The sequence below is a fragment of the Eptatretus burgeri genome, chromosome 2, assembly GCF_056783735.1.
Source record: "Eptatretus burgeri isolate ZD-2024b chromosome 2, Ebu_testis_v1, whole genome shotgun sequence".
In the NCBI taxonomy this organism is placed as follows: Eukaryota; Metazoa; Chordata; class Myxini; order Myxiniformes; family Myxinidae; genus Eptatretus; species Eptatretus burgeri.
In genome coordinates, this window is record NC_140962.1 from 158,522,449 (window position 1) to 158,534,810 (window position 12,362).

At 42.3% G+C, this 12,362-nt stretch overlaps 1 protein-coding gene across 26 annotated transcripts in view; it reads left to right on the top strand.

The window, feature by feature from the left end:
- LOC147033690 (NACHT, LRR and PYD domains-containing protein 12-like) overlaps nucleotides 1–12,362 on the top strand; it is a 1,146,930-nt gene that overhangs the window by 640,797 nt on the left and 493,771 nt on the right. The window contains exon 21 of one of the 26 annotated variants that reach the window (XM_085871803.1): nucleotides 11,404–11,452. The exons of the other annotated variants lie outside the window; for them this stretch is intronic. Coding sequence (XP_085727929.1) covers nucleotides 11,404–11,437 — 34 coding nt within the window. The 3' untranslated portion in view covers nucleotides 11,438–11,452. Of the gene's footprint in view, nucleotides 1–11,403; nucleotides 11,453–12,362 lie in introns of those variants that run through there. 26 annotated transcript variants of the gene reach the window in all.

A 12,362-nucleotide genomic window follows, 5' to 3' on the forward strand; every position in this document is an offset into this window, starting at 1 on the left:
TATTCCGTGTGTAACAGGATTAAGTGGAGCTCGACCAAATCACGACAGGGAAGGGAAATGGCGGGCCAGGAACCTCTTTATTCCACTCTACATATCAATACGCAAGGATGTAAATCCACCACAATAAATAAAATGTTTTGTGAATATTTTATCTCCCATCTTGTTACCGAGTTGAAGGAATATTGTGAGAAGGAGAATTTGAGTTTTATAATTCTCATCCACCTCGATAATGTCCCAGATTATCCAACATCCATCCAGGACCAAACAGGGAGATTGTGTTTCTTCCACCCAACCACGACATCTCTAATTGAACCCATGGACCAGGGAGTGATTGATACATTCAAGGCGTGTTATTTCCCGATAACATTTATAAACCTGGTGAAATCAACTGATAATAATCAGATGATTGTAAAGGAATTCTGGAAGGTCGTTACCACAAGGGATGTTCTTTGTAATGTTGAGGAGTCTTGGAGGGAAATCACCCGTTCCTCCATGAATGGAGTATGGGGGAAAGTTTCCCCTCAATGTGTTCACGGCTTCAAGGGTTTCAACCTGAATAATGATTTGTCCAAAGCACGATCTAACATCGTCAAAATGGCCCACACTGTCGGCTTTGATGAGGTGGACGAGGGTGATGTGGAGGAATTGCTGGACTCGTACCTGGAGGAGCTCTCAACATCACTATCTTCGTCAAGGTCACGTAACACAGATGATCCCCCTCCTCTATAACTCCGCCACCCCCTTCACCTCATCACTTCCACAAACAACACATCAACAGCAGCAGGTAATGTAGTGTTAACATCCCCTTTATTTAATTTTTCTGTTTTTAGTTATTTATTAGATACAACAGTACACAGTGGTGTTTACACAATGTTTCATTATTTATATCTTAAACATTACAATTTAAATAAAATAATCCACTGTAACAATAACAATGAGGACTGACAAAGCACTCCCCCAAACCTTCACCTGTTACATGATTTCTTTTGGGGAAATTAGTTTAAATTTACACGTTTTTCATTTACACGATTCTCTTCAAGAACACAACGATGGTGTAAATCAAGAGGTTCCTGTAATTAGTTCAACATTTCATGGAAACAAATCAAACACTTCCTGTGTTCATATAATTATATAATTATAATTATAAATATGGTGAGGGTGATGTTGGAACATCGAGGTGTGTTCACCACCGTGGGAAGACAATTTAATCAACATGAGAAAACAATTTAACCACCATGGGAAAACAATTTAACCACCGTGGGAAGACAATTTAATCAACATGAGAAAACAATTTAACCACCATGGAAAAACAATTTAACCACCGTGGGAAGACAATTTAATCAACATGAGAAAACAATTTAACGACAATGGGAAAACAATATAACCACCGTGGGAAGACAATTTAATCAACATGAGAAAACAATTTAACCACCATGGGAAAACAATTTTACTACCATGGAAAAACAATTTAACCAACATGATTAAACAATTGAACCACCGTGGGAAAATAATATAACCACCGTGGAAAAACAATTGAACCAACATGAGAAAACAATTTAACCACCGTGGGAAAACAATTTATCCACCGTGGGAAAACACTCACCACCGTGGGAAAACGATTTAACCACCGTGGGAAAAACCTTCTGAAGAAAGTAGAATGTGTCATATTGATCATTCAACTATCCTCCAGAGTAAAAGAGGGGTGAATGTCCAAAACGTCAGTTTGTCTTTTCTTCTCCTCTTTGGTTAACAAACCTCGATTAACGTTCTGTTCATTCCGTCTATTTTGATTATGACGTCATTTTGATAAATATAATCAAATGTATTCATCAATTTCCTTCATTCACACTTTTATTTTATTACGACAGAGCCAACCCATCGCTTCGCTGATGGACCAATTAGTCATCGTATTTGCTGTGGCGGACCAAATCGTCATCATCTTTGCCGTGATGGACCCAGTGGTCATCTTCTTTGCCGTGTCGGACTGATTCGTCATATTTGCCGTGACGGACCAATTCATCTTTGTATTTGCCATGACAGACCAATTAGTCATCTTATTTAAAGTGACGGACCAATTAGTCATCATGTTTGCTGTGTCAGACCAATTACTCATCATATTTGCCATGACGAACCAATTATTCATCGTATTTGCCGTGACGGACCAATTAGTCATCGTGTTTGCCGTGACAGACCTATTAGTCATCGCATTTGCTGTGGCAGACCAATTAGTCATCCTGTTTGCTGTGATGGACCAATTAGTCATCGTATTTGCTGTGACGGACCAAGTAGTCATTGCATTTGCTGTGGCGGACCAATTAGTCATTGCATTTGCTGTGATGGACCAATTAGTCATCGTATTTGCTGTGGCGGACCAATTAGTCATCGTATTTGCCAAAAACTTTAGGTGAGAAGGAGAAGGAAAGGAAGACAAATTTACCCATGCTTTATCCCCTTACCCCTCCCCCCCCCCTTGCCGTCCTTACGTCCTCACTCGATGAAGGAAAGAATAACACAGGGGGAGCAGTTTCATCACAAAAGGAATGAAACACGAATAATATCGATACGAACCGAACAAACAAGGGTGTGGGGGTGAGAACGATGCGAAAGGGGGTAAACCAAAGATGCGAAAGAGGAGAACAACCAACAGCAAAGGAAGCTCCCAGCTCAACAAAACCACACAGCCGCCATGACGCCACACCCAGCTCACAGACTGCCAGTTTGGGGCGAGACAGAGAAAGACATAGACAGACTTTTGACTTATGAAGTCCTTTTATTAACACAAAATATAAAAAATAATAAAATAATTACATCAACCATTGGTGGATAAAAGCAATGAAACAAAGGAAGCTGCAGAAAATGACAGAATTACAATTTAACAAATAGGAATAAAAGGAGGAGAAGGAGGAAGAAAGAATAAAATAAATAAAGAAAGAAGAGAACATTAACTTTGTACATTAACCCAACGCACACTACAAAAGTAGTATGAGTTGCTTCTGACGAACCTCACAAATTCCTTCCTCCCATCAAGTATTCGTGAACTCATCGAGATTTTTACGATCTTGGGAGAAAGACAATTCAAGTTTTATTCTCGCTGACACGAGAGCAGTAAAGATAAACATGACGTCACATTGCCCGATGGGTTTTCCATTTAATTTTTCTCTCCTTGTGAGATATATTGCCAACTTGCCAATTGCTAAAATAAATCTAAAAAGATATTTTCCTTATGAGGTTTGGCATGAAAACCAAAAATAAAGTAAAGTAAAGAAAACACAACATTCATTTTGTGTGATACAAAATTAAACCAATTAAATTAGGGAACCAATCTCACATAATTAATAAAGGCATGGAAACCATCTTCTGTGCATATACAAAATGGGCAACACGTAGATGGAGGAGAGGATTTACTTGTTCGCCTCTTGGAAAGGACTATCCAGTGGATCAACCTCCACTGGAGATCACCGGACCTTTTAGTTCGAACTTGTTGTTCATAGAGTCCCATACAGTTCCAGAGGGGGGTCCGGCAGGCATCAGTCTCTTCCACCGGATTACTCTGTTTAAGGTGTATCCCCGAGCAGTAATTTTACACAAGACTTGTATAGTTCTTTGCTGGTTGCCTTTTAAAAAGAGGTTTAACCCCATTCTCATGGGGGTAAGTTGTGAGGAATAAACTGTTTGCATAATTTGAGAAAAGCTCACTCATTAAAGAATGATTCATGTTCCTGGGTCCAAACTAATCCCAGTCAGAACCCTATCCATGTGACCTCTCTCAATTCTTCACCAATCACTATTCTCGAGCGAGTTCCTGTTAGGTCGGCTATTTCCTGTGCAGATTTCCACCAAGAATGTGAAACATGCCGGAGGTTCCGTACTTTTGTCATGCCCGCTGATATAAAATGTTGGCAGAAGTCCCGACTTCTGGGGATACTGGGGAAGAGAAGATGATAGAACAAAGGTTCTTGAGCGAACATCTTCGTTACATCGGTGTCGTGCTGGCGGCACACTGAAAGGCTCTGCCTGGCATTCAATAGACTCTGATAGAAATCAGAGAGAGAAGATGTGTGAACACATGGAAGCATGAGGAGAAAACATTCACGGCCATATCTGAGCCCTCCGCTTGCTGCAGAATGTGAGAAGCCAGGAGATGGTTTGGTGATTGCTATTCAGATAACAATTTTTTTCAGAGAGCATAGTCGAACGGCCATGATCTGGCTCCTAATGTCGACCATACCCTGACCATCTTCGACCAATGGACGGCATATAATGGTTGGTCGTAACCAGTGAGGCCTCCCAACCTCCCTCCCTCCAACAGTTGCTTTTGTACTCCGTTTAATAAGTCTTCCAGTAGTTACAGGCATATGACCGTGTGCCACAAAAAGGAGGCAACTAAATTGTTAATGACCAGGACCCGTCCTCTACACGAAAGGTTTGGCTCGGATCTCTTCCACCTCCTCAATCTTTTTTGCACCCGTTCAGCAACACCATCGCAGTTTTTCTGGTCGTATTGTGGAGACCCCAGAAAACCTCCAAGATATTTATCACCTTCATCCACCCATTTTACCTTTGGAGGAAGATGTACTGGTGGGATTCGTGTCATTCCAGGTATATTACTTCTTACACAGGGAACCCATAGATAAAGCTTTTCTTTTTTTCCAGTTACACTTTCAAGATGAAGCTGAACAAAACAAGTCGAAACACCTGACAAGAGCGGCAATGTCATTGTCATCCTTTACAACCACCGAGACATCATCCGCATCTCCTGATAAAATAACTGAAGGAAACTCAGGAGATATAACCACTCCAGTGAGGTTCTTCCTGAGTAACACGAGAAGTGGTTCTAACACAAGGGTGAATAATAAGCCAGAGACTGGGCAGCCTTGCCGTCCCCCCTCTGTACCTGCATGGGGGAAACAAGCTCATTGTTTACCTTCACTATACTGGATATATTATTACATAATAAGTCAACGTAACTCCTGAAATTAGTCCCAAATCCATAAACTTCCAACACTTGATTCAGAAAGCCATTGTCCATGCTCTGAAAACCTTTTTTAAAATTAAGAAAAATTAAACCAAAGTCAATCTGTACACAATTAGCCTCCATTAAGTCTCTTCTGCAAACAATGTTATCATATCGAGATATGTCCGGGATACAATAACTCTGATCAGGATGAACCAGGTTACCGATTACTTTTGTTAGTCGATTTCCTCCAGCCAATGAGTGAAGGGATAGCATCGCACGCACGCCCCAGCCAATCGGGGGCTGACCACCTCAGGGGCGGCCCAGCCCCTGAGGTTTTTTGCCCAGATTTTGCCCAGCCAGATGGAGTGTTCGGCCCTACCAATGAAGAGCGGCCACGAGTCGCCCGACAACCCCTCGTCCAATCCGGAAGCGAGTCCCTCAGAGCGGGACCCTTGACCCATGGGGGAGGGGGAGGATAAGAGGAGGTGGCGTGCAGTCGAGAAAAAGCAAGAAAGGTTCGCCTCGCAGAAAGCAAAAAAATGTTTGCCTCATCGAAGCAATAAAGGTTCGCCTCGTCGAAGCAAGAAAGGTTCGCCTCGAAAAAGCAAGCAAGGTTCGCCTCATCAAAGCAAGAAAGGTTCGCCTCTTCAAAGCAAGAAAGGGTCTCCTCGAAAAAGCAAGCAAGGTTCGCCTCGTCGAATCAAGAAAGGTTCGCCTCTTCGAAGCAAGAAAGGGTCTCCTCGAAAAAGCAAGCAAGGTTCGTCTGGTAGAAAGAAAGAAGGTTCGCCCCGTCGTAAAGGAGAAAGAGAGGAAGCCTCGTCTTGCCTGCTGGCGTTCTCATCTGGCCCGTTCCCGTGCAGGCTGGCGTCCGTGGCGTCGATCTTGGTCACTGGTGCTTGGTGTTGCGTTGTTGGTGGCGGGTCCGAGTCCCGCTCCCGGATAAGCTCGAGCAGGCCGCATGAGGTGGACAGGAGCAAATCATTATTGCTTATTACCATCATTACTCTGGGGCCATCATTACTCTGGGGGTGTGTGAGTGGCGCCAGTCTGTTAAGTAGAGTTGTTAAGTGCTTCTTTCTCACTGTAAATTTCCTGCATATTTGGATAACTCTGCTCTGTGTCTCTCTCTCGATTAATGTATTAATGATTAATGGGAGACGGCTCTACTGCTCCACCTGGTGGCTGTTCCTCACCACCGACCCCCAGCCCACAACAATATTAGGTCAGGTCACTGACCTAATCAAACGAAATGTAAATTGTTTATGACTAGTTCAAGAGAGATAAACCGGCCTTGAACAATCTCCCAGAACAGACATGACTCAGGTGTTCGCCCAGGTGTCAGGATGAAAGCAACACCTGCTGAAATAGAGAACCATTTGATAAAAACACACTGTGCCCCAACAAGACACCAACCATCCTCTACATTGTGAGTTGTGTGTGTTTCCTGTAATAAAAGTATATCGATGTTCTTCCGTCTCATTAAACGTTTCACTTGAGCTTGGTGGTTGTGGTTTTCACCTCCACCATGAATATATAAGGTACCAAAGGTGATTTTCTTCATTCCAAGGGTTTGGTTGGGTGTTGTGAAACCTCAACACCGGCTCTCGTCATGAATTTCCTGACACAGTTAAACTGTGACTTTGTTAAGGAGAAGTCATCAGCCTTTCTCATCATATCTTTGGTAGTTTGAATAAATGAAACTAGATCAGGACATTTATCTTTGATAACTGCATTTCACTGTCTAAGTTTCATTTAGTAAAGAAAGAACCAGTTGAGGAGCTATCATTGACTGATCAGATGGAGGCTGAGACAACTCAGACACCTCAACATCCTCATCAGGTTCTGACAAATCAGACAAGGTACCTGAGGGGTCGAGGATTTCAGCCTCCGAAGTCACTAATGGGATGTTCAGATTCTCTGGAGCTTCAGTGGAAAGCTCTTGTGTGTTTCCATCATTTCCATGGAGATCGTGATGCTCAGTAGGAGTTGAAATGTTGGTTTCACAGTCTTGTGGAGCCTGATCTATCGATTCAATCGGAGATCCCAGAGTACTATTTTGAATTTGCATCGGTGAAGGGGGCACTGAAGAGGGACGTGTTAAACACTGTCTGATCCTTCACAGAACTTCGTGATAGTAACAGTTCATTTGGGGGTTTAACACTTTCTTTAACATCACCATCTATTTCACCCAAACAACAATTTATATTCTCAGAAATAATCTGCAAACTTTGTGATGTATTTTCCTCAACTCCAGGACCGACTTCATGATCTTTTTTCTCAATACAGGATGTAACCAATCTGTTACATTCAATGAAAGCATGGGCCACATTTTCAATTACATCACAAAAAGGACAAAAATCAGAACAGAATAGTTAAACTTATGGAGTAATGTCTGTGTGACCAGGACTTGATATGCTCGTCTCCAATTCAGGTCTCCAGTTCACTCAAGAGTGGGAGAACCATACATTTTGTTCCAAACTGGAGTTTAAAAAGTTCCAGCTGGGAAGATCTCATTCCACCGATTTTTTTTAATGTTTTGTAAAACCAGGTATACATGCTTCCAAACATATCTTGCAGATCGTCGTTTTCCCCATGATGTGAAACACACCAATTTCCTCTAAGTTTGAGGAGAACACACGCTCTTGTTTTTTTGAGACAATTTGAAGTTCACTGAAATAGAGACGTGAGTCTAACACTTCATCCAACCCACTCCACCCGATGTTTAGTCGAAGAATGGTTTGAATTACTGCTTTCAAGACATTTTCCACAATTCGAGCAGAACGAACACCAATTTTTAAGGAAAGTGAGCTAACAGGTAACCAGGCGTTCAAGGATGGCTGCAACAGGTCTCGCACTCTGTTTATTCCAACACTGGTGAAAAACAATGCATCAACGACCTTTTCAATTTCATGCATCATGAAATTCCAAAACATCAAGAAAGAGAGGTTGAAATTCCAGAGAATAAAAGATTCTGAACTAATGGCTCCTGTACAAACTTTGGGCATCGTATGATACCTCGAAACGTTGCACTCCGAGGACTTACCAAGCATTCAAAAGGCTCTGATGAAAACACGGGAGCTGAGACATGTCAAGGTGTTGCAGGTCGATGAGGAAATGTTCACGGTCATTTTTCAGATCTTCTGCTTTCTGCAACCAGGCGTTTGTGAGATGTCGCCAAGGAACACACTCACTGTGCAGTAAGCGCTTTATCGTGGAAATCCGAAACGCCATTATTCGACTTGGGATATGCATCAGATTTTGACCACCAGCAATTCGGGGTCTGCAGACCATGTCTGGGCCCAGCCAATGGTGGCCACCCCAGAAAAAAATCAGTCAGAAACCTATGAATGCCTGTGACCAAGTATCGAGGAGGTTCAAGTGGGATAACTCTATGCCAAATAAATGGAACCACCAGGTTGTTTATGATTGACAACCGTGTTTTAAATGAGAAAAGTTGGTGCAATATTTTCCACCTTGCCAGTTTCTATTTTATTTATTCCAGGAAGTTGTCCTAATATTTTTGTTCATACGCTTCAATTCCGAGAAATAATCCGAAATATTTAAACCCCTCACAACTCCACTGTATTCTTCCTGGTAAAACAGGCAGGGACGGGGAAGGTGATCTTGGCCCACCCAAAAAGTGAAACTTTTTTTTCCAATTTACTCTTGCAGTGGAAGCAAGCTCAAACTGGGTACGGCAACGAGAGACCTCAGAAACATCTTTTTGATTTGCAATAGCAACACAAATATCATCAGCATAAGGTGAAACAACGACTTTGGAGTTTTCTGAAAGAGATTCCTCACACTGGGTTCTGGAGTAAAGCTAATAAAGGTTCAACAGAGAGATTGTAGAGCATACCTAATAGTGCACACCCCTGACGGATGCGTCACTGAAAGGGGAAAGGGTGAGAAAGATCACAAAATTTACCTTTATTTTCCTTCAGCAGATGAGATGCATTTTTGTACAATAACTAAACATAAGCAATAACTTTTTCCCCGAACCCTGTTCTCCTTAATACATCAAACAAAAAAGAATGGTTAACACTGGCAAAAGCTTTTTCTTGATCTAAAAGTAAGAAACCAAAACCAGGAGATGCAGTTCGACCGAGACTGATCAAGTCTCTCACCAAAAAAATATTATCGTAAATAGAACGTTCTGGAACACTGTGTGACTGATCAGTGTCAATCAAGAAAGAGATGACTTCCTTTCCACGGGTTACAAGTGCTTTTGACAAGATTTTATAGTCCGTGTTGAGGAATGACACAGATCGCCAATTTGCGGTCTCAGGCAGGTTTCCTTTCTTCGGAAGGAGACACAAAACTGCCCTCCAGCAGCTCAGTGGCAATTCACCTTGTTCAACACTCCTGAAAGACCTCAAGAAGAGTAGGGCCGAGAATGTCCCAGAAAGCCTTGTAAAATTCAGCCGGAAGGCCGGCAAGTCCAGTGGATTTCCTATCTTTGCTCTCCTTAAGCGCAGCAGTAAGTTCTCCAAGAGAAAAGCCAGGATCAAGCAATTGTTGTTGGTCTTCGGATTGAGAAAGTCGCAGTTCAAACATCGCATTTCTGTTCCACTCATTCACAGTTCTTATTGCGAAGAGTTTAGAAAAATAGTCCTGTAGTTCATGCTTAATATCACTCTTGGAGATCAACAAATCACCACCAGAAGAGCGCAAAGCATGGATTTGTTGAGAGGTCTTGATCGTTTTTTCCAAATTGATGAACCCTTTGTTTGGTGTGTCAAGTTGGATTTTTCGTTCCACAGTCGGACGAATGCATCGGCCGCCCGCTCTTTCACCATTTCAGCCAAAAAGGTCCTTTTCTCCTACAACTGCTGGACTTTCACGCTGGACAATCCAGCTTTCTGCTCACAGATAAGTATCTCGTTTTTTAAAGCAGATATCACACCAAATGCATTGTATGTGCTGCAAGAGCAGTATTGTTGGAAAAAACATTTGATTTGGGACTTTGTGCAGCCCACCATTGTCTTAAATTCAAGTGTGAACCCTTTTGTGACTCACATTTTTCGCATACCATTTTAGAAACTTCTATAAAATGTGCATTTTGTGGAAGTTTCACATTAAAAGTCCAATATGCACTTCCACAGACATGATGAGGAAAGCCACACACCATAACAATCACGTGATGATTGGAAAAACCAGACGGCCTGATATAAAAGTTCTTAACAATAATTACCATTTCATGATGAACATAAAATTTGTCTCAGTGAGCCGTCGTCAAAACATTTCTTGATGCATAAACCCATGTATACTGACGGATGTTATGGTTTTGTACCCGCCACACATCCACCAGTTAAACTTTTTAACTCGCTGTGCCAAAGGCCTTGCACTGGGTGGATGAGGCTCACAAGTGTTCCGATCAAGTTGTGGGTAGAGGGTGCAGTTGTAGTCACCCACAGACACAACAACATGGTCAAGTCAATGCTGCTTACATACTCTGCCAACTTATACAGAAAGGCACCTCTTTCAGAGTTAGCACGAGGACAGCAAACATTAGTCATGCAAGTCTTCAGGTTGCAACTGACAAATTGCACATATAGTAAGTAAGCTTTACAAATTTATTTCCAAGTTATCTCCGAAGGCTGGAGTCGAGGATGCAATACGATTGCCACACCAGCCTTGGCTTCAACAAGCGCACTGGAGAAAAAAGACAACCTTTAAAGATTCTACACCACTCATCCTCAGAAGACTGATTTGCATGCGTCTCCTGCAGCATTAACACATCATTTTTTTTTCATTTTGAAAGACCTGAAACACCTGGAGGTGATGCACACAACTGCGGTGTCTATTGATGTTCAGGGATGCTACTTTCATCTCCATTATGTAAGTTATTCTTGAAGCTCCTTCCCAGTCCAAGTAACACATTTCCTTAACCTTTGGAATTGTGGATCTGAAATGTTAACCTGATAAGGTTCACCAATCATACTCCTTGCAGTTGTAATGAAATCGTGTAGATTCTGGAAGTCATCTTTGATTTTTACATGTCTTTTCCTGAATGTATGATCCAGGAATTTAATTACATTTTCTTGAGACACTAAGGTTGTGTTGTTTCCCCCCCTCATCCTCTTGAGAGCATAAAGCACTGAAATGTTGGGTAGAAGAGGTTACGGCTGAGTCAAGTGCTTCATCTTTGGCCTCCCCTATTCCTTATGGAACACTTACTTTTAGCTCATGAGATCCCGTGGGAACAGAAAGTTCTTCCCTGTTTACGGACCCCTCCGAATTTGCCTTGTCCATGTCCTTCCCCTCTACAACCCTTACATCATCATCTGTGAGGGAAGGGTTAACATTTAACTCACAGGGATTTTCCCCATGATCTGTTACCCCTTCACTGTCAGACACAGTTAATTCGTCTGAACAAGTTTGGCTGTGAGGACAAACACTGAAGACATCCTGAGACACTTTACTATTCTCTGTTTCCCGCTCAGAGTCAGCAAGCAAAGCTTCCATACCCGCACATAACTCCGGTACCACCATGGGGTTTCCGATATGGGACATACCTTGGAGGCCACGTGATCCTGACACGATCTGGACCTTATTCTGCTCCTCGGCATCAAAGGCATCAAAGTAGGGAAAGAATACTGGTTCTGGCTCACTTTTCCCCATGTAAATGAATGGGGGATTTTCAGCCATGAAATTTTTCTTTTTTTTCCCCTAAAAAAATAAATCCCCTTTTTAGCCCAAGGTATATTTATTTGTCTCCCCTTTTAACCTGGAGCCTGGTATTAGCTTAGTGGTTAGGGTGGCGGCTTGGGATCCCAGGGTCCTGAGTTCAAGCCCCGTTGGCTGCTGAATTAACACCAGGGGGTTGACTCAGCCTGCCATCCTTCCGAGGTCGGCGAAATGAGTGCCAGTGTACTGGTCCCGGTGTATGCCCCGGTTAGAATAGGTGTACCATATCCCTGTGTGTCGTAAGAGGCGACCAGGGTTGGCGTCAGGAAGGGCATCCGGCCATAAAACATTGCCTCAAGAAAAAGCCAAACCCCTGCACAGCAGGGAAAAATGGCTGTAAAAACGGTTATTTTTTTATTTCCCCTTTTAACCTAGGGGCTCTCTATTCAAATAGCCCATACAACAAGATAAAGATTTGTTAAAGGTGATTCTAAAGAAATATCTGAAACGTCGAAGCCTCGGGGCACTCTCTATTCAAATAACCCATACAACAAGATAAAGATTTGTTAAAGGTGATTCGAAAGAAATATCTGAAACGTCTAAGCCCCGGGACACTCTTTATCAAATAACCCATACAACAAAAATAAGGATTTGTTAAAGGTGATTCTAAAGAAATATCTGAAACGTCTAAGCCTCGGGGCACTCTTTATCAAATAACCAATGCATATTGTTTAGCTCACTCATTGAACCTATAAACATTTGTTCATTCTCAAAT